This window comes from Chrysochloris asiatica, unplaced genomic scaffold (genome assembly GCF_000296735.1).
Source record: "Chrysochloris asiatica unplaced genomic scaffold, ChrAsi1.0 scaffold00009, whole genome shotgun sequence".
Lineage (NCBI taxonomy): Eukaryota > Metazoa > Chordata > Mammalia > Afrosoricida > Chrysochloridae > Chrysochloris > Chrysochloris asiatica.
The window spans coordinates 8406473-8430000 of NW_006408527.1; the positions used below are offsets into that span (position 1 = coordinate 8406473).

Below are 23528 nucleotides of genomic sequence, written 5' to 3' on the forward strand. Positions count from 1 at the left end.
TTTTCAATGGATGTGTACAGCTGTTTCTCTTCATTTTGAGTTGTGCCCTATCAGCAAATGAAGGTCCCATGGGTTTTTCTCCCGTGGGCTTTACTCCATTCGTGTTATCACAGTCAACTCTGCTTTGAGGAGGCAGCTCTTCCCCAGTGGCATTTTGATTGTCTTCCAACCTGAGGGGCTCATTTTCTGGCACTATATCTGGCAGTGTTTCTCTGCTGTTCATAAGGTTTCAGCGCCTAAATATTCGGAAGTAGTTTGTCACTCCTTCTTCCTAGTCTGTCTTCATCTGGAAGCTTATCTGAAACCTGCGTGACCCTGCTGGTATTTAAAATACCGGTGGCATAGCTTTCAGAATCACAGCAACTGACAAGCCACCACAGTAAAACAAACTGACAGATGAGTGGTGGATATATATCCATGGACCCACTGAAATGCGATTTGTTTCTGTTATAGAATCTTTTGATGATATGATGCATTCTTATATGAATATTGCATATCAGGTCATGCCCCATAATCCCAACCATTTTACAAAAACTTGAACCATGTTGTTTACCTGGAATGTGAGTATGGATTCCCACCAGGTTAAATTTGAAGGTATTTCTGCTATTTTTAGTGACCCAGGTTCTACAGAATCCAGCATTTATAGAAATGATGATTGGAATAATTACTCTGGTTGATTACTCCACACATGGATGACTTGCAGGTTGCAGAGGCACTATTTAACTTATTCTTTGCTAGGAGAAGAATCTAGTTACTTGGGAATCAGATTTTATTGCAAACAGAGTATGGAGATCATCTAGTTAGGCCTCCACTGAGACACATAGAGATGAAGTGACTTCCCCACACAGCTCATTAAGGACAGCACTGCCACTAGATCCCAACTTTCAGTTCCTCATTGATGCTTTTTCAAATGATGCACTGGGAATCCAGGAATTCCTGAGAAGAGGAAATGTAGATTCAAGTAGGGGGTCTTCTTCCCTTTATCTTCCTGTTGGTTCGTATTGTTGGTCAGGTGCCTCTGTTCTTCTCCATGTACACTCAGTGCCTGTTTCTCATCATACGGTGTCTGCATGTAGAGTCTCTATGTGGTCTCTCCAGAGCATAGCTGGACTTCTCAGAGCTGGTAGTTCAGAAGCTGCCAGACCTTAATGTGTAAACCCGGGCCTGACAAGCATCAACTTCCCCACAGCCAGTTGGTTGAAGCAAGTCACAGACACAGATTTAAAGGGGGAGGACTATACAGAGGCATGACTGGGAGGAGAGAGTGTTCATCAGGGGCCACCAGTGTCATCTCAATTATTTCTAGTGATGCTTTTACTGTACCAACTGTCATAGGGCCGAGAACCTGTGATATGTAAGCGGCGAGTCTCTTCTAAAATAGATTTATTTTAAAAGCAGAAAGAAACTAACAGGGTTTATTAAACACCAATGATGTATTGGAAGGCATCAACATTATATTGCATCTTCCTCAGGAAGTAGTTAGATATTTTGTGAGGACTCTGACCATTGTTATTTGACAATACCATGAGGCAAGAAATTGAATCAACCTTTCAATACCCTCTTGGTCTTGGAGCTTGGAGCCTTGTTAATATGTCGGAGCCTATTTTACTCTTACTCTCTGCAGACTTTTACTCAACTAAAATGGTCTGAAAGAACCAAAAGTTCATAATGCAGTATTAGCTTTATTCCTGATAGTCTGCATTGCAGAACAGGGCAATATCATCTGTTTCTCTCCTCAAGCCTAGACTGTGGGTTCTAGACTGCGATTTACCCACTTTCTCTTAAACCTTGAAGCAGTTACTGGTAGGGTCTGGCCGGGTCTGTGAGAAGTATCGCAAGGCAAGAAGCCCTCTTCTCCTACCATGCTGGAGATGGTAAGTGTTAGAGGCCAAGGCACACAGAGTGGATTCCTCTTGATTTTGAGGCACCTCGTGGAGAAGGACCAGGTGGTGTTTCGTTCTGTTGTACATAGGGTCACTATGGGTTGGAATTGACTGGATTGGCACTTAACAACAATACTGGCGTGGATCTGTAGGATAAGCACTGGGCTGCTAACCACAAGGTCAGCAGTTCAAAACAACCAGCTGCTCCTCTGAAACCCAATACAGAGTCTTTATGAGTTGGAACTGACTCGATGGCCTTTATGACAACAATAGCAACTGATTGCTGGGGTCAATTTGGATAGTGAGATATGAGTGAGGAGATGAAGAAGGGAATCAAAAGTATTCACTTGAATGTTGATTCTTTCTGGGGACACCACTTTCTCTCAGTGGAAACCCCAGGTGTGGCAGGATAAGTACTGTCCTCATAAAAGCTCTATCAGAATAGTGTTGTGTTGTTGTTTCTGTTGTTAGCTGCTGTTGAGTTGCTCCAATTCATGGTAACCCCAAGCATAAATGGAAAGAAAAGTTGCCTGGTCTTGTGCCATTCCCATAATCGTTGATGTTGTTTGTTATTAGGTGCCATTGAGTAGGTTCTGACTCATAGTGACCTTGTGCACAATAGAATGAATCACTGCCCTGTCCTGCACCATCCTCACAGTCATTCTTAAGTTTGAGCCCATTGTTGCTGCCACTGTGCCAATCCATCTTGCTGGGACTCTTCCTCTTTTTCACTGACCATCCAATTTCCCAAGCATGATGTTCTTCCCTAGGGACTGGTCCCTCCTGATAATATGTCCAAAGTATTAGAGATGAAGTCTGGCGACCTTAGCTTTTAAGGAGCATTCTGGCTGTACTTCTTCTAACACAAATTTGTTTGTTCTTCTAGCCGGCCGTGGTACTTTTAATATTCTTCTCTTACATTACAACTCAAATGCATTAATTTTTCTATGGTCTTTCTTATTCACTATTCAACCTTCACATGCTGCTGAAAATACCATGGCTTGTGTCAGGCACACCTAAATTCTCAATCTGATATCTTTGTTCTTGAACACTTTAAAGAGGTCTTGTGCAGCAGATTTGCCTAAGGCAATATGTCATTTGATTTCTTGAATGTTGATAGTGGATCCAAGCAAAATGAAGTCTTTGAAAACTTCAGCCTTTTTTCCATTTATCATGATGCTGTTTATTGATTCAGTGGCAAGGATTTTTGTTTTCTTTATATTGAGTGCAATCCATACTGAAGGCTGTGGTCTTTGATCTTCATCAGTAAATGCCTTAAGTCCTTTCCACTTTCAGCAAGCAAGATTGTATCATTTGCATACAGTAGGTTGTTAATGAGTCTTCCTCCAATCCTGATGCCACATTCTTCATATAAACCAGTTTCTCAGATTATTTGCTCAGTGTGCAGATTGAATAAATACGGCAAAAGAATAGAACCCTGGTGCACACATTTCCTAATTTTAAACCATTTGGTGTCCTCTTGTTCTGTTTGAACAACTGTCTCTTGATCTATGTCAGGGCTGGGGAATGTTTTTACTGCCAAAATTTATAACATCATTTGAAGGCCATCCCAAATTATCACCTAAAAATTACATTTGGTCAAACATTTAATTAACTAACCCTATACAGGGTCACTATGGGTTGGAATTGACTTGACAGCACTTCACAACAACAACAAGGTGATGGTGTGGAGTTGTGGGATAAAGCACTGGACCGCAAAGTTGGTTTTAAACTGCAAGGTTCATGGTTTAAACTCACCAGCTGCTCCTTGGAAACCCTATACAGAGTTCCTATGAGTTGGAACTAATTCAATGGCACTTAAAACAACAACAACAATGTGATGGCCTCAGGGCCGGACATGTCTCACCCTTGCTCTAGGCATAGGTTCCTCATGAGCACAATTAATTGTCCCAGAATACTTGTTCTCTTGTAATGTTGTCCATTGCTTGTCATGATTCACACAGTTGAAAACCTTTGCATAGTCAATAACTGACAGGTAAACTTTTTTCTGCTTTTCTCTGCTTTTAGCCAAGATCCATCTGACATCAGCAATGATATCCCTTGTTCCACATCCTTGTCTGAATCCGGCTTGAACCTTTGGCAGTTTCCTGTCAATGTACTGCTGTAGCCATTTTTGAGTTATCTTTAGCAAAGTTTTACTTGCATAGGATACTAATGATATTGTCTGATGGTTTCTGCATCCCATTGGGTTGCAGATTGGACAAGGGTATGTTGTGATCTATAGCATTTTCATTGGTTGAGTTTCAGAAGTAGATGTTCAGGCCTTTCTTCTGGTCTTAAAGAGGTACTCTACTCTGCCAAATGAGGAATTCAGTAGAACTACCTGGTATCGTAGTGGTTACGAATCGGGCTGTGAACCTTAAGGTGAGCGGTTCGAAACTATCAGCTGCTCCGCGGGAGAAAGATGAGGCTTTCTACTCCCGTAAAGATTTACACCCTTGGAAACCCTGTACAGGGTTGCTATGGGTCGGAACCGACTCGATGGCACTTAACAACAACAACAACAACAACCAACCTTGACAGAGATGCAGAATTTGTGAGCTATGGTTCTACTGACTCAGATCAAGAATATTGAAGGATGTTTGTTATAAAGTTAAGAGTATTGACTTTAATGTTAGAAGTCCTGACTTTATTAGATAGATAACCTAGGAAAATGACCTTGCACTCCAGTGCTTTATCCCACAACACCACACCATTTACTAAATCTTGTTATAATATCTATAAAAATGGGTTAAATTAGTGCCTACCTGATGGGGCAATGACTATTAGCAAATGTGGCCTTGATGATGATGATGCTGTTTTCATAGAGAAGGAATGGCAAGTTTCCTAATGTTTTTTAGTTTAAGCCTTCGAAATCTCTTGTATTCCAATCAGGTCAATTCTGATGAGAACTTGGGTGATGATGTTTTTTGATGTTTTGTTAAAGCAATGGGTTAATTTCCTAATTAAATTTTGCTTAGGTTTACATAAGTGTCTGGTTACTGAGTGTGGAAAATGATACATAATTCCAGAATCATTTATCATTGAATGTAGAGTGCACATTTGTGCTAGAAAGTCTGTGTCTCTTCACTGAAGCTCTCTTGTTTGGCATTCCCAGTCATTGGGAATATAGCCAACTACTTGGAGGAATGAAGAAGTCATTTCTGAGCAAGATTGGAGTCCTGGTATGGCCCTGTAGGATAAGTGCGGGATCAAAAGGTTGGTTTGAACCAGAAGTTTGGTGGTTCAAACTCACCAGCTGCTCCTCAGAAACCCTATACAGGGTCATTGTGAGTCAGAATTGACTTGACAATGCTTAACAGCAACGTAGTACTCCTCGTGTGGCGCTTTGATGCTGTGATGCTGGCAGCTATGCCGCCAGTACTTCAAATACCAAGAGGGTTGCAAATAGAGAACAGATACACAGAGACTCTGGACTAAGACAGACTTGGAAGAAAGGCCCGAAGATCTCCTTGTGAAAATGAGCCATTGAAAATCTTATGGATATTGTATATTGCATGATATTGTCTGACTGACTTGCTTTTGTTAGGTCATCCAAGTGATCAATTAGTAGAGGAGGGAATTGTGTTTGGTGAAGTAGAAGGTCATTATGGGTACGGGAGACAGATTTACACAGTATCCATAGAGATGAACTCAAATATGGTGGAAATTGTGAGGAGGAGGATGCAGGAAGAGACAGTGTTTCGTTCTGTTACACATAGCTCACCATGAGTTGAAGTTGATTGCGGGCAGGCAGTTAACAACAACAGTAATGCTATTTGTATGTGTAGCCCCAACTTGTAAACAGTGTGTGGTCTGTAGATGTTTTTCTGGTCAATTATTTGTAAGTTAGAAGAGCATCCAGAATGTGCCCTTCCTCCAGCCACATAAAGCAGTGTGTGTGTGTGTGTGTGTGTGTGTATGTGCGCGCGCGCTCACGCAGGAAGGAAGCAAGGGAGAGGGAGAAAGAGCTTTCTTTACTGTAAGGGGCAAATGGTTATTATGGGACTAGAATTCTTTTCTCCATTCACTTCAAATCCTAGATCAAAAGGGAATTCCTAGACATTCTGTCACATAGTGAGTGGTAAGGGAGTCTTGTCTCCTGGGAGCTATACTTTCTTGTACTCATTAGCAATGAGAAGAAAGTTTCGGAATTTGAAGTTCTATAATGAGAATCCTCTGAATGGATGATCCATAGGTCGATGATTCTATTTTTTTCCATTTCCTTATTAGAATCAAAGAAGAGGCTAGTGGGATTGCTTTTTCCTGTTAGGGCTGTAATACAAGCCTCAGAGACAGTGGGAGTCCTTGAAGAATGATGAATACCTTTAAAAGATGGTCAGAATACTTTTATGAGGAACTGCAGTGATATCTGGAGCTTGAAATGTATTCTGTTCTCATTTTGTAAACGGTCAAGAATTAATAAATTAATGTCTTCGGCCTAAATTTATTAAACATTAAGTATATATTGTTAATTCTATGGACGTAATACATGCTCATGGTTAAAAAATCAAACTAAAGAGCTTATAATGAAAAAGAACCATCCTATGCCTTCTTCCTTCCCTCTTCTGCTCCCCAGAGTCCATGCTTTCTACCTTTTTTGTTGTTGTTGTTGTTCTCAGAATTTTTTTCCTAAGTTTTTTATTGTGAATTGAGTGATAGCTTACATGGGAGAACACCAGCTTTACATTTATCCTATTGTATTTTGTTTCATTGTAATGACTACAATCTGCTCCATGCATCATCATTCAACAGCATTTGCTTCCATTCCGTCTGTGTTTTTTTTTTTTTTAATTTTTTTATTTCAGAATTACACCAAAGCACTCAGGAATATGCAAGCATTCGAACAACCAAAGGGCACACCCTGCAAGCCCACCCCCCCCACCCCTGCTGTCAGCACATATCCCCTCTCCTTTCCTGAGTCCAGGGTCCCCAGCCACTCCATTTCTCCACGTCATCATCTTTGCCTGTATCTCTGGTGTCATTGCTTCTCTGGATAGCATCCTGAACTCCGCTCTTCTCCCTTGATGGTCCCAGGGTCCTCAGCTCCTGGACTGCAAAGTCAACCACTCCCCTCCTTTTGTTAAAAAAAGTCTACCTTTACAGTTGCAACCCTCACAGTCAGTCCTGAGAGCAATTATTCACTATTGAACCACAAGATTCTTATCCCCATCTCCTTTCACCAGCCCCATCCAGACAGGTTGGAAACAACTCAGTGGAGATTCTACCTTTCCCTGTACCCTCTGAAACTAAGACTCCCTCTTGAAAGCTTGTAAGCCAGTCACTTCGTGCCTTTGTAGCCCCTCCACCCCCATTCTGGGTACCCAATGTCTAAGATGCCCATCCTTGTCAGCCCTGTGTACTGAGGCGATGGGACTGATCCTTGCTGTAAATATTCATTCTCTCTTTTGAGCTACTACATCCATAAGTATAGGTTAAGTTCATCAAATTGTAGCGGATTACACTTCTCCCCCTCTTTTTTCTTCCTCTAGTCAACAGTGTGATTTTGCTTCCCTTCCTACACAGTTTTAATTTTTTCTTTGATGTTTTAATTCCTCTCCTGCCTCAAACTGTGTGAACGTACTTGTGTCTTCAAATCTGGACTGTCTACTCCCTTTGTCTCTAGATACGTCTCTTCTGGAAGGTATCTTCTATGAAACAGTTGGTATTGATTACTTTCATTAGCTTTCCTGCTGTAGATCACTTGAAGTAAATTAATTACTCTTTCAGGAAGTCAACAAGAGAATTGGCTTGACACTAGACTTCATATATACTCAGAGGTGAATTTTGTACTTCTTTTAGGGCTTAGTTGATCAGCTTATGAGAGAAGACCAATATAAAGGCTCATTCTGCCTCAGAATAAGTCAGCGTCTTTGACACTCGCAACACTTCACTGTCTGTCTCCAGATCCATCTCCCTCCACTCTTCCTGGCTGCCCTTTTTTGTGTCTGCATCCACATGCTCTGTGTTCTCTGGTGTCATGTCTTTGCTCATGCTGAATCTTAGCCAGGAATGGACCCTGCCTCCTAAAGGCTGGGATAAAATTTTTGTTTCTGTATCTATTGTTTTTGTGTATTTCATGGCAGGTATAGTTTAGGTATTTGTGAAATGTTTAAATGAATGTTACTCATCCTTATAGACTTGAACAAGCTCAAATGTGATCCTTTACCTTCCTGAAACAGAAATTAATCATTTTCTTACTTGTTTCTTTAATTAAGAGCACACCTCTTTGTTTGTCCCGATTGACTTCAATTTCTGTGAGTGCAGGTACCACGTCTCATCATTCTGAATATCTTCAAGATCTTGCACTGTGTTTGCATTGTGTTTGGCATTGAAGAGATATTTATGAATATACAAGAGAGAAGGCTGGAAGGGCTAGTTGTTTAGATTTTCATGAAAAAATAAAATTATAAATTCTATTCAAAAATTAAAAAAAAATTTTATTTTAAAGAAACCAGTCTCTAGAATAAATTTATTTATTTCTAACCTCCCCCTTGCTTGCTGTTCTCCAAATAGATAGGATATTTGGACTGGAAAGTTGGTCTGAACCACAAGGTTAGTGGTTCAAGCTTACCAGCTGCTTCCTTGACACCCTATACAGGGTTACTATGGATCAGAACCAACTTGACAGCACTTAACAACAAAAACAACAACTTGTAAATGGGAGCACAGAAGCTCTGTAGGGTAAACACTGGACTGCAAATCACAAGGTCGGCGGTTTGAGCCTACCAACCACTCTGCAGAGAGATGAGGCTTTTTGCTCTCAGAATCCCTATACAGGGTCGCTTTGGAACTGACTTGATGGCACTTAACAACAACAACAACAACTTGTGAATGCTATCTTAGAACAAATACACCTCTCCATTGAATGAGGACATTGCGTATAACCATTGTTTCACTCTACATAATGGGTGTATATGCCTTTTCTGTTTTTGAAGTGGAAGCAAGATTTGTGAAGTTCTGTGGGTGTTGTTTGTTTTTTTAATTCTTTAGAAGGAAAAGTGGGACAGGTGATTTCCTTGAACAAAGAAGTGTTGAAGGCTCCTGATCTTCCAAAAATGCAGAAAGTGTGGAGAATACACTAAGTCAGCCAGCTAGATCTGGCTTAATTGAATCCTACATCTAAATGTGTGCTAGACCGGTGTTTCTTGAAGGAGATCCAAAATGCAGCTTCTATAGATGTGGTATTTCAAAATCCATGAGAAGGTTTTGGTCATGGTGAGTATTAGGGTCAATGTCCACAAGTCTAGTGAGCATTCCTTAAAAAGGGGAGGCTTGTGTTTGGTGTGTGGGTTCTGTGAGGCAGTGCCCAGCCCCTCTTCCATTGCCTAAGACAGCCTTTTTCTCCCAGCATGGGCAAATACCAAAGTCAGGGCTGAGAAGTGCAGTGGTGGCTTCTGGCCTTTTAAAAGATGGACAACAAGGCAAAGATGTCAGATAAATCCAGAAGAAATTACTTGGGCTTCTTTCTGGCTCCATATGCTTTTACTGGATTGAGAAATTGAGGCTTGAATATGTCCTTTTGAAGCTGCTAGATTTCTGCAGGATTCATTGCTTGATTGACTTAACATGTTTCCTTTGCTAACTTCTTAGAATGCGGTGACTTTATCATTGCATTCACAACATTCATTTCTAACACACTGTGTTTTTGTATTCCTCACAGGGCCATTTTCTCATTCAAGAGACTTTGTTTTAGAGAAAAGCAGAGATACCTGGATAGGTGAACATTTTACTCTTTGTCCTCTTAGGTTCTCAACTAATATTCTTGCCTTATGTGTCTTTTCCCTTTTTATTTTTTTTTAATACAGATACAAATTTTGTGTTGGGGAATGCCCAGATAGTGGACTGGCCTATCGTGTATAGCAATGATGGATTTTGCAAGCTGTCTGGCTACCACAGGGCAGAAGTGATGCAAAAAAGCAGTACCTGCAGGTATTTATGCTTGGTTATTTTGTTGAGAAAATCTATCATGGTATTTTTTTGATCAAAGGAGATAATTTATTTGGTTTGGGGACTTTATCTACTCAGTATTGAAACAGGAATGTTTATTGCAATATCATCTCTAAGTCAGGCACTATGTTCAAAAAACAAAAGAAGGCCTAAAACATGACCTAGGGGCTAATGCACTGGACTGCAAGGTCAATTTGAACCACGAGGCTAGCAGTTGGCAGTTTGAGTTCACCAGCTACTTCGCAGGAGACTGATGAGGCTTTCTGGTCCCTCAAAGATTTGCAGCTTCAAAAACCTTATATAGACAGGGTTGCTATGAATCAGAATCAACTTGACAGCATTCAACAACAACAATAACATGGTATATATATATTTACAGATACATAATGCAGAACAAATCTGAGATTTCGCTTTACTTTTTAGTGTGTGCTGGTGGTGGTGGTAGTGTGCCATGGAGTTTGTTCCAACTCATAACAACCCTGTGTATAGGGCTTCTGAGGCTGTAGATCTTTATTGGAGCAGAAAACCTCATTTTTCTCATGCGTAGCAGCTGGTAGATTTGAACTGCTGATCTTGCAGTTAGCAGTCCAACGCATAACTCACTACACTACCGGGACTCCTTGTTGTTGCTGTTAAGCGCTGTCGAGTCGGTTCCGACTCGTAGCGGATCCCGTTTCTGAGAAACAGCTGGTGAGCTTGAACCACCCACCTTGTGGTTTAGGTCAAGTGCTTTGTCCTACAGTGCCACACAAGGACTCTTTGGTATTGTTGTGGTTAAGTACCAGAGAGTTGGTTCCGACACATACCAACCCTGTATAGGGTTTCCAAGGAGCAGCTGATGAGCTTGAACCTCCAACCTTGTGGTTCAAACCAACTTTGCAGTCCAGTGCATTAACCCACAGCGCCACCCTTAGTAGCCTTTAATTTATTGTGAGCAGGTACTTAAAGTAAACCAGATAAAGCAACTTGCTAATTTAGCCAACTTTGCTTTTACTCACAATTCTAAGCAACTTATTAATCAGCTGAGAGTGGATTCACTCCCTTCTCTAATAACAAAACAAAACAAAGCAAAGCCTTTGTACTGGCTATATTCCTAAAAATACAGTAGCCTCTTTAACTTCTTGCCTGGCTGCCATTTAAAATCTAATGTCCAGGTGAAGGTAACTCAGACCTACCAGTTTGAAACCACAGCTTTCAAATTTCATAAGACTGATTGGAACTGGGTATAATGATTACATTTTATTTGAAGAGACAGATAACTTTGTGAAGGAAATTGCTAAATATATGCCATCACTTCACTTAATCACTTAAATGGAGGTCACATATCTAGCAAATATACTCAGACTGACCAAGTGGGAGGGTGCTAAATAGCCCTCTGAGCCACTGGCTAAATTAAACCACAATAGAGTTTATGTTTTTAGCTCCAAGGAGAAATCTTTTTGCTCTCAGGCAGGGCTGATTTAGGCTAGATTTACTACCTTACTTTCTTTTTCTTTTTTTTTTAAAAGGTAATTCACCAAGCTCAGTTGTCTTTTTTCTTGGTTTATGGGTAAAAAGCACAGCTGTAAAGTAGAGTGGTTCATGATATGGATACAGTGACAACCATAAATAATAATACCTCTCAGAGGGCTGATGAAGGACAAAGAAAACAAAACCCAAACTAAAAGTGACACAAGCTTCCTAAAATCAACAGCTAGAGTTCTTTTCTTACAGAGCCCTGAAATTCTGAGGTTGCAATAAGCGACAAGTTTTCCTGTGTCAAGTACTTTACTTTGTGGCTTAGTTTTGGAGTAGGAGTTGCAAAGGGTGGCTTCTGAGGTTCTTTCTTTTAACTCTGAAGTTCTATGATTCACACCATGAAGAAAATGTTAGGTTGTACTAAGTGTGCTCTGTTTCCTGGATGCAAAGTGTGTTGTTCAGGAATCCATACCATCGTTCTTATACTACCTGAGACTCAAGAGGCTATATATACTTCCTTGTTCTTGTAGATGGAGGGTCCAGAATGGTTAGGGACATGCTGGGTTCAGGAGCATCCTTTATCAACAGACTGGACTTCCCAGCCCCACCGAGACATGGCTTTTCTCTTCTTGCATGTTGTTACTGTACTATACCACCGTCCACTACCTAGCTTGCGTGTCTCCTTTTCCCAGAGGGACACATCTTGGTCTTTAGACCATTTCCCTAATTCATTGTGGGGCTCAGGATAATGGACAGTCTTGGCCATTTTTCTGCTTCTACTAAAACTGGTGCTTGTAAGTAGATGCAACTATTATCCAGAGGTTTCCAAACTTGAATTTGTATTAGTAAGAATTTGTAGGACTTTATCATCTAAATTTTTCATATCTATTGTTTTTTGTTGGGAGGCTGGGATGGGGTGGGGTGGGAGAGAGATAGGAAATGGAACTTCACAGATGGTCGCTGAATCTTCTGTTTCTTTCCTTGTTGTTGTTGTTAAGTGTCGTTGAGTCAGTTCCAACTCAGCGATCCTGCATACGGCTTCCGAGGAGCGACTTAGTTGTTTCTTAATTCTTAGAGGATCAAATTGTACCCGTTTCTTTGTCAGGTGAATTTTTGTGATTTACCCCTGTTTCTTTTTATTTTGTTGTTGGTGGGATTAAAAAATGCAGAATCCATGACCCACATTTCTTTTGTCCTCATTTACCAGAGTTGCATTTCTGAAATATAAATCGGATTATTGTACTCCTTGGCTTAAAACCCTCCAACATTTCCCCATTGTTTTCAGGATAAAGTTTAAATTACCTCACATGATTTGCAATGCCACGGTGTGTTCTGTGATCTGGTCTCTGCTTACTCATCTATGCTATCTTTTGCAAGTATTTCCCTTCATCTTTATTCCATCCTTATGGATTTGAACTACTTTCTGGCTCCGGAAGTAGCAGTGTTATTTCGTGTATCTCTGGGATGTTTGTTACCCTACCTTTCTCAGAGAATGTCCACCTGCTCTTTAGATGTCCCTGATCTTTGGGGAGTCTTCTCTGACCTTCCAAGATGGTACTCCCTGCTTATTCTATGCGCTTGGTAGCTCCCTACAAGTACTCTCATTGTAGCCCCAATCTATGCTGCTTTCTACTGACTAATAGGCATCTTTCATTAGACAGCTAGTTTTTGAGAAACAGGGATGGAATCTTGCTCACAGTAGAATAATAAATCTTTTTAAAATGAACACATGTTTTCATTCCGTGTGTGTGTGTGTGTGTGTGTGTGTGTTCCATAGTGCCTAATACAATGCTGGGTAGAAAAGAGGTATACTTGTAAAACAATAAGAGCTCTGGTGGTGTCATGGGCTAAGCATTGGGCTGCTAACTGAAAACTTGGTGGTTCCAACCCATTAGTAGCTCTGCAGAAGAAAGATGAGGCAGTCTGCCCCAGTATAGATTACAGCCTCCGGAACCCTGTGGAGCAGTTCTAGTTCGTTCTGTTGGGTTGCTGTAAGTCAGAATTGACTCGATGACAGTGGGTGGTTTTTGTAGAAGAATAAACACTCACTCATTTAACTGGTATGGCACTATAGGATAAGCATTGATCTGCTAACTACAACATCAGCAGTTCAAACTCACCAGTCGCTCCTCAGAAACAGGGTCGCTATGAGTTAGAAGTGACTCGATGGCACTTAACAGCAGCAACAACAATCTAACTTGAACTTTTGGTTGATTTGCAGTTTTATGTATGGGGAGCTAACTGATAAAGACACAGTTGAAAAGGTGCGGCAAACATTTGAGAACTATGAGATGAATTCCTTTGAAATTTTGATGTACAAGAAGAACAGTGAGTATTCAGACCATTTCTTTATATACTTGGTATAGTAAAATATCTTCACTTCCTTTCTCTGTTGTTGTTTTGATATTTCTTCTCTTCCATCAGCTAAATGTAATTTGAAGGCATTGTACATGTTGGGAACAACAGTGTTGATTAATTTGTCACAGAAATGTTTAATGAAGTTCTTGTTATTAATTGTTATAGACTGAATTGTGTTCCCCCAAAATATGTGTTGTAAATCCTAACCTCTAAACCTGAGGTGTAATCCTTCTTGGGAATGGGTTATGTTTGATGTGTATCTTGAGTCAATTTCTTTTGGGATATACAAGAGATTAAACAAGTGAACAAAGCAGGGGGTGGGGGTAGAGATATCATGCCACATGAAGGTTACCCAAGAGCAAAAGCTCAAAAGAGACAAAGGCCTTCCTCCAAGGCCTTCAGAGACAGACAGTCTTCCTTTAAGGCTGGCACTCTGAATTCAGACTTCCAGCCTCCTAAACTGTTTGCTTAGCAATTTGTTTGTTTAAGCCACACAATGATATTTCTATTATAGCAGCACTAGATAACTAACACATCAACAAAAACTTCTTGATTTCCCTTGCTACTAAGAATTAATGGTTTTCTGGTTGATTTATTTGTGGTAAACTGTTGGCTTGAGACGCTTGTAGGCTTTTGGCCATCATGGAGTGAGGGAGGGAAAAGGACAGAAACTCTGTTTAATTCATCTTTTAATCTATCTTTGGTAGCACCAAGCATGGCAGGTAACATCAGTAAGGGCCCAATTAAAAGTTTTTTAGTAACATTTTTTTCTCCTGGTGACTGAAGTATTTCCTCAGAGGCAGTATTAGCAGCAGTGCATTGTTAATTTGTGTTTGTTTTGACTGCAGTTACTTCCACAAAGTAAGTTAATTAAATATTTAGGTCAATAGCCACATTATTGTGGAGTTGGTTCTGACTCATAGTGACCGTGTACAGGGTTTCCGAGGCTGCAATACTTTACGGGAGCAGAAAGCCTCATCTTTCTCCCACAGAACAGCTGATAGTTTTGAACTGCCAACCTTGAGGGTAGTAGCCTGATTTGTAACCACTATGCTATCAGAGCTCCTTAGGTCAATAGCCATACACATGTTGAAAAGTTGTTTTTCTGTTGGGAGTTTTATGATTGAGGGGTGATTTTACATACTTTGATATAAGAATATAAGGAGCTCTGGTAGCGTAGTGGTTACAAGTCAGGCTGCTAACCTCAAGGTCAGCTAGTTTGAAACTACCAGCTGTTCCACGGGAGAAAGATGAGGTTTTCTGCTCCCTTAAAGATTTACAGCCTCAGAAACCCTATGCAGGGCTGCTATGAGTCAGAACTGACTCCACAGCATACCACCACCAGCAGTATATGAATATAAATTAAATATGCTACTTTTAATGTATTACAAGTTTGGAAGTGGGGCATCTGGCAGAGCTGTAGAGGTGTTGAGCCATGCTTTGTTTCTCTTCTACTGCCACAGGTTTGTTCATAAAGAATCCTGTACTTTACATGTAGGGTTGACTGATAGGATATTGGTTCAATAGAACATTTCCAGAGTGTCCCAGAGGGCACTTGAGGATAAGTGTTTATCTTGGTGGAGTTCAGGTCTGAGTGACAACATTTTGCTTTGCAAAGGGCGTCTGTTGCTGTATGTGGAAGGAGATGGAGGTCTTTTCAGGCTGAAGATGGGGTGAAACAGACAACTGAGAGAGAGGACTGACAGATGCTGATCTGAGAGGCTAGCTGTAGGCATCAGCAAGTTCAAGAGACTGGCCCCTCAGTTTTCTCAGTACAGTTTTTGCCTTGCTTCACCGCACTCCTTCAGCCACTATGAGTCACAGGAGAATGAGGTGAAAGAGTGAGTGGCTTCATGCTAATCCTGCTCTGGGGCACACAACTTAAACCATCAGCTTCTCCCAGCAGCACGCTAGCAGTTGTCTTCTCATGGGAAGATGGGATCTGTACATCGTACCCAAACTAAAGGAGTATCCTAAAGTTTCTATAGAAACAACTTTCCACACCAAACAGTGCAGATGTCCCCATGACACAGAACTCTATTTGGGTAGACATATCAGAAAATCATATGGTTGATTGTTCTCAGGAGTGTGTGCTTCCCTGGTGTTATTACCCACCTTATAGACGTATCATTTGGCTGAAAGTTGAGCCCTCAGGGTGAGTTCAGTTTCAGGTCTGAAGGGTGTCTAAGAGCAATAATTGTGGAGCTCCACCAATTTCTAGCAGACCAGTATTCTTGGTCTTTTTTATGAATTTGAGTTTTGTTCAACATTTTCCCTTGTCACATTTTATCCAGGAACTCCTATTGTGACCCCTTTCAGAGTGATCAGCGTTGGTAGCTGGGTACCATATAGTTCTTCTCACCTCCGGGTCAAGGAGGCTAGGGCACATGTGATGCATTAATTGTATGAGTTTTGAAAATTGCATAAAACCATGTATCTACTACTATACTATAGTATCATGCACAATGGTTTTACTGTCCTGAAAATCCCTGTGCTCCACCTGTTCATCCTTTCCCCCTCCCCCCAGTCCCCTGCTGATGTTTTTACTGTTTTGCCTTGGAGTCCTGGTATGGTGCTGTGGGTTAATGCTTCAGACTTCAAAGCTGTTTAAACTGCAAGGTCGGTGGTTCAAGCTCACCAGCTGCTCCTTGAAAACCCTATACAGGGTTGCTATGGGTTGGAATCGATTTGATGGCACTTAACAACAGTAACAACATAGTTTTGCCTTAATTCAGAATATCATATACTTGGTATCATACACTATGTACCCCTTTCAGATTGGCTTCTTTCACTAAATCAACTTGTAATTGAGGTTCTTCCATATCTTTCTGTGTCTTGATGGTGGTTGTGGTGGTTCTTATGTGCCGTGGAGTTGGTTACTGACTCATAGCACCCTCATATAGGGTTTCCAAAGCTGTAAATCTTTACAGGAGCAGAAAGCCGCCTCGTCTTTCAACCGCGGAACTGCTGGTAATTTTGAACTGTTGATCATGAGATTAGCAGGCCAACTCATAACCACTATGCTATCAGAGATCCTTGTGTCTTGATAGGCCATATCATTTATTGCTGAATAATATTGCATTGCCTGGATGGACCACAGTTTGAAGAACATTTTGCTTGCTTTGGCAATTTTGAATAAAGATGCAATAAACATTTGTGTGCACATAAGTTTTCAACTCATTTGTGTAGATATTTAGATGTGAGATTGCTGGATCCTAAAATAATCCTAAATTTAGCTTTGTAAGAAAAGAACTCTGTTGGTGCTGTAGTTAAGCACTAAGAAACAATATGGTGCCGTTCTGGGCGCTGTGGGTTAATGCGCCAACAACTTCAGTGTAGAGAGATACCCACAATACAAAGCCATCTATCTACAAAGCAGCTGAGGCCATGGCCGATTCCCATCTTGTATCTCATGCTCATTCAGGGGAATGTGCTAACTGAACACAACGATAAGCAATATCATTAACTCAATTTAAATTATGTTTCCCTCTTGCTCCTGTTCAACCAAGCTCATATTGTTGGGTTTGGACAAGTTAGACACATAGTCTAACGAAGCTTAAAAACTGTAAAGCAAACTATAAACGCAAGCTATTATTTTTCTAATTGTTCTTGTTGTCGATCGCTGTCATGTGGGTTCCAGAACTCATAGCGACCCTGGATAGGGTTTCCAAGGAGCAGCTGATGGGTTTTAACTGCTGACCTTGTGGCTAGCAGTCCAATGCTTATCCTACAGCACCACACCAGGACTCCACCATATCATTGTTGCTGCTGTTAAATGCCATTGAGCCATCTAACTCATAACCACCCTGTACAGTATTTCCAAGGAGTAGCTGATGAGTTTGAACTGCCATCTTTGTGGTTCAAACCAACCTTGCCATCCAGTACTTTATCCTACAGCACCACACCAGGACTTCTCTGCATTGAAGGGGATTCTGCTATTTGAAGCTATACACTTCCGGTAGAGGAACTCAGATAGTGTAGTGGATTATGTGTTGGGTTGCTACACGCAAGGTCAGCAGTTTGAAACTGCCAGTTGTTCCAGGGGAGATAGATAAGACTTTCTGCTCCCATACAGATTTATAGCTTTGGAAACCCAGGGTCTCTGTGAGTCGGAAGCATCCTGGTAGCACACAGCAGCACAGTGTCATCATCACAGGAATAGTGTCTCAAGGCTGTGCCTAGAGAGACTAGCTACAGTTCTCTTCTTGGAGCCTTTGGAGCCCTGGTGTGGCACTGTAAGATAAGCACTTGATTACTAACTTCAAGGTTGATGATTCAAACCCACCAGCCACTCCTCAGAAACCCTATACAGGGTTGCTATGAGTCAGAACCAACTCAATGGTACTTAACAACAACAGTGCTTTAGTTACAGAGGCCATTAGTTGGTCAATGATAGAATTCTTGCCTGTGGGAGATGTAGGTTCAATTTCAGACCAGTGTGCCTCATTTATACCCACCACTCGCTGTCAGTGGAAGCTTGCATGTAGCTTTGATACTGAACAGGTTTCAGCAGAGTGTCCCAACTAAGACAGACTGGAAAGGAAGACCTGATGACTTTTTTTGAAAATCAGCCAATGAAAGTCCTATGGATCACAATGGCCCAATTTGTAAGTGACCATAGGGCTGCTACAGGACTGAGCAATATTTTGTTTCATTGTGTCTGGGGTCACTATGAATTGGAGGCTGCCTTGGCAGCAGCTAACAACAACTTTAAATACACATAGTCTATTCATGTAAGCCAACCAGTTCATCTGTAAGCCAATCATGTAAGCCCGTCTGCATCTCTTCTCTTCTTGGAGGCTGTGTAAGATGCCTGACAGTCTCTAGAGTGGCATACCAGTCTGGGCATGTGGCTCTACTTTATGGCTGATGTGAAGGTATTTTCAAGAGTAATTGTGGTCCTGTGAAATTTCTACAACTCTGCTCTAAGCCCTGTGAAGTAGATGTGGTCAATATTTATCTTCACTGTGCAGAGCCAGGACCTGGTTCCCGGGGCTTACTCCATGCCTCTTCTTTCCAGACCAGGACAATCTAACTGAGAACAAGGCAGGACCACCACAGTTGTGCTGGCTAAATCCTGCTTAGGGAACAATACCTTGTGGATTTGCTTGCTGAGCTACCAGTGCACTCTGACTTAGAATTGCATCTGTGCTGAGGAAAGAGTTTCTTTTTCTAATCTTCACAAAGATGTGCAGGGACTCTGCACAAAGCTAAGCCTGCAGGTAAGTATATAATAAGAAGACTCTAGCCATAGTGTGGAGATGGAATGGAGTTAGGAATCATCCTGGGCACAAGAGTATTGTGACATGGAAGAGGAAGAGGTGGTTGAAATGGAGAGATGTCCTCACTGGATGTTCAGTTGTTGTTGGCTGTCATGGAGTCTGGTGACAAGACTTTGTGGAAACATTGGTGCTCTGGCACCATCCTATGATCAGCTGGGGATGGGCCATTGTGATCCATAGGGTTTTCATTGGTTGATATTCAGAAGGAGGAGGGCTTTGTCAGGCAGTGTCCATTGATTAACTTTCCCCACAGTTGGCAAAGCCCCAGGCAGTGTCCAGGAAGTTGGAAGCACAGTGTTTCCCGTTAGGAGCTTCTCAGCTGGCGTGGACCAAACAAAGGAGGGGTTTGACGAATGTCGGGTGAGAGACTTTGAAAGAATTTTGTAGTTACCAAATAGTAGATCAGTGAAAGAAGACTATGTGTTCAGATTGAGGACATTGGAACAGAGTTGTGAGCAGAGTGTGGGACTGGTGAGACTCTGGGGAGGAGCTGACACTGATAGAACAGGATTTGGCGAGAGAAGCCTGTGTTTCTCTAGCCCTCTGTGGAGGTAGAATTTGCTTCTACTATCAAAATTTGTGGTCTAATAGAGTGAAACTTTCAGCAATTTAAAGCTACATAGAATTCTAAGAAGAAAAGTCACTACTGTTGAGATTTAAAACAGCAAACGTTCATAAGGTAAAAGAATGCTTTTCTTTTCTGATTTTCAATTACCGCACTAAAAAAATATTAATGGAGAATACACACAGCTAGAAAGAAGAAAAACAATTACCCAAAAGACTCAAAGAAATACTGTTACCTTTATGGTGTGCTTCCTTCTATAGTGTGAGAATTCCTCATAAGTATAGTTTTGAAAGAATTTTATGCACTCTTCCTCTACTGTTGGATGTTTATGAGCTCTTAAATTTTCTTTATTAAAAGCAATGTTGAGGGGAATATTTTTTTTTACTCAAACTTTGTCGACATTTTGAAATGTTTCCTGGAAGTTGCAGATTGCTGCATCAAAGAATGTGACCTAAGGTTCCTGAGATGTTTTGCCAAACAGCTTCCCAGAGGAACTGAACCTATTCCTAAGTTCACTAAGTCCCTAAGTGAATGTGGCTGACTCACTGCGCCTCAGCAGCCTTGCATAGCATACGTTAAAAAAATGTTTATTGTGCAGGTTTTCAGAGCAGATCAGTTTTCCTTCCAACACGTTTTGTTTCTTATCATTGATTGCAATACCCACAATGTAACATCACTTATCCTATTCCCTCCTAGTGTCTCCTGTTTCCATTCCTGATTTCCTAACCCTTCTGAACTTTGCCCTTGGATAAATGCTGCCCTTTGGATATCAAATGATTGCTTATTCTAAGGTGTGTCTACCTCCCTAGCGTTATGGTTTCCCATATAGACCTGTCTACTGTCAGCCTGAATATTGAGCCATGAGGGTGAGTTCATTTCCAGACCATCAGTGTCTGTCTGACAGGAAAACCTGGTATTTTTTTCTTTTTATGATTTTGAGTTTTGCTCCATACTTTTCTCCCACTCTATCCAGGACCTTCTAATGAGATCCTTTCCAGAGCAGTTAGTAGGATTGGCTAGGTACCAGCTAGTTCTTCTGGTCTCAGGGTTGTGGAGTCCATTGGACTAAATCCATATGTCTTTTTCTTCACTCTTCTTCCCTCCAGACAAGGAGAGACCAATTGTTGTACCTTAGATGACTATTCATAAGCCTTTAATACCCTATTCTGAATAGCATAATTTAAAAATGATTGAATTAGCTATAATTAATATTTTTCATTATATGAGCATATTTTGAATGTTATGGATTGAAGTTTCCCCCTATTTATTATTCATTTAGGATTCTCTCTTTCCATATGAATCAACTTAGTTCATATTTTCTACGAATTCTAGCAGATTTTTAGAAAACCAACTGCCATCAAATTCACTCCTAGTTATAACCACCATATAGGACAGAGTGGAAGTGCTCGGTAGGGTTTCCGAGACTATAAATCTTTATGGGAATAATCAGCTTCATCTTTGTTCCACAGAGCAGCTGGTGAGTTTGAACCTCTGGCATTGAGGTTAGTGGCCCAATGCTTAATCTGCTGGGCTAAGTTGAATTTTTTTTCCCTTTTCTTTCCCATTTTTGGGTATTTGCAAGGACATCTTTGTAGAAAGTATCTCCCAATGGTAATGTTAATGTTTATCTTACCTTTTGAGGAGTTGGGAGGAATTATAGAAGATTTCATGGTATGTTTTAGAATGAACATGTGGGATACTATTATGCATCTTAATGGATGGATTATTTGAAAGTTTTTTTTTTTTTTTTTTTTTTTTTTTTGGTCTATTAGCCAGTCTGAAAACCCAGATGCTTCTGGAATGCCATATATTTTGTATTGTTATCTACCTTTGGCTCAGTATGTAATATAACTTTTTTTAATCAACGACCAAACACCATCCTGTTGAGTTGATTCTGATTCTATAGCTAGCACAGATTAGCACTGCCTCTAGAGGATTTCCAAGGCTGTAAATCTTTGTGGAAGCTGACTGCCACATCTTTCTTTCTGAGAGTGGCTGATGGGTTTGAACTGTTGATTTTTCGGTTAGCAGATGAGCAGTTTAAACACTGAGAAAACAGGGCCCCTACATCAATGCCAGTTATCATTAATTGACTCATTCAGTAAATATTGACAGGTTCACTGTTGTGCTAGTCAATTAGTTTTTCCATCTTTCAAACAGATAATAAATACCAGCCTTATGTAAAAACAGTGTGCTCTCTGGAGTCAGCTTATGACTCAGCCTTGGAGCATGACTGGTGGCCCTTTTGGGAGAGCTTGTTCAGTTTCCCCAATGAGGAAGCCCAGAGAAAGATCTGTGGCAATACCAAGGAGAAGCTGTTGACCAAGTACTTACTGTAGGCTGAGCAGAAGTACATAGATGTGACTTGTTCAGGAATATTGCTGACTGTAAGGTTGGAAGTTTGAGTCCACCAGGAGGTGCCTTGGAAAAAAGACCTGGAAATCTCTTCTGAAAATTCAGCCATTGAAAACCTTATAGAACACAGTTCTACTCTGACACACATGGGGTTGTCATGAATCAGCACTGACTCAACAGACAGGCTTAACATGGGCTAGGTCCTGGATAGAGTGGGAGAAAAGTATGGAGCAAAACTCAAAATCATAAAAAGAAAAAAAATACCAGGTTTTCCAGTCAGACAGAGACTGATGGTCTGGATATGAACTCACCCTCATGGCTCAATATTCAGGCTGACAGTAGACAGGTCTATATGGGAAACCATAACGCTAGGGAGGTAGACACATCTTAGAATAAGCAATCATTTGAGATCCAAAGGGCAGCATGTTAAGGATGTAAGAAACTGTCCCTGCCCTTAAAGAGTTTACAATCTAGTTGTGATGACAAATCCAGTAGATAAAGCAATCATATTTTACCTGTTTTTCTACTTATTCAGCTTGGCTAGCTGCTTATAGCTAATGGATATTGATCCTAGGTCACACATATATTGACACATATTTTTTCCAATTTTTGTAATTTTCCATTTAAAATTTTAATTTTTTTTATTATTGTTGTAAAATGCCATTGAGTTGGTTACAATTCATAGTGACCCTGTATAGGATTTCTGATGAGCGGCTGTTGGATTTGAATTGCAGACTTTGTGGTTAGCAGTTCAGTGCTTATCCTACAGCATCACACCAGAACTCGTTTACCATATAGAAGTGAAAAAAGGTCAATGTTTTCCTTTATGAATTTCTGTACATTATATAATGCTTAGGGAGTTTATTTAAATAATAGAAATATTCTCCTTTTCCCTTCTGTTATTTGATAATTTAGTGTTAGAATATCTAGAATATTAAACCATTTGGAACTTATCTTTATAAATTATGTCTAACAGCAATATATTCATATTGTTTGTTCAGTTTTCCCTCCACTATTTATTAAATAATCCATCTTGTCTTCTGTTTGAAAATAATCACTTCTTCAGTTACTAGATTTCTACACATGTCTATTTGCCTTTTTTTTTTTAAATGTTTTTATTGCGAATTAAGTGATAGTTGACATGGAAGAACACTGGTTTTGCACTCATCCTATCATATTTAGTTTCATTGCAATGATTGCAATCCCCTCCATGTATCACCATTCAGCAGTATTTGTTTCTATGCCCTCTGTTTTTTTTGTTTTTTTTTTTATGTTCAGAACAACACTCAGGAATATATAATCATTTAAACTACCCAACGGCTCATTCTGCAAGCCTGCCTCCTGGCTGCCAGCACACATCCTTTCTCTTTCCATGAGTCTAGAGTTCTCAGCTGCTCTGTCTCTCTATGTTCTCATCTCTGCCTCCATCTCTGTTGTCGCTGATTCTCTGGATAGGGTCCCACATTCTATGCGTGCTCTTCTCCCTTGATAGTCCTAGGGTCCTCTGTTCCTGGAATGTTGGTTTAACTACTCCCCTTTTTTATATTATAAGACTTCTACCTTTACAATTGTGACAATCACAATTAGTCATGATAACAATTACTCACTATTGAATCATAAGAATCTTATCCCCATCTCCGTTCACAAGACCTGTCTAGACAAGATGAAAACTATTCA

General features: G+C 40.6%; 1 protein-coding gene and 1 pseudogene across 2 annotated transcripts in view; one reads left to right on the plus strand and one right to left on the minus strand.

The window, feature by feature from the left end:
- LOC102823012 overlaps positions 1-7877 on the minus strand; it is a 24794-nt pseudogene extending 16917 nt beyond the window's left edge.
- The window catches only part of KCNH1 (potassium voltage-gated channel, subfamily H (eag-related), member 1), a 676883-nt gene that overhangs the window by 43582 nt on the left and 609773 nt on the right, over positions 1-23528 (plus strand). For both annotated transcript variants that reach the window (XM_006834037.1, XM_006834036.1), the window contains exons 2-3: positions 9692-9815; positions 13513-13619. In XM_006834037.1, the coding sequence (XP_006834100.1) occupies positions 9692-9815; positions 13513-13619 (231 nt within the window). The remainder of the gene's footprint in view (positions 1-9691; positions 9816-13512; positions 13620-23528) is intronic.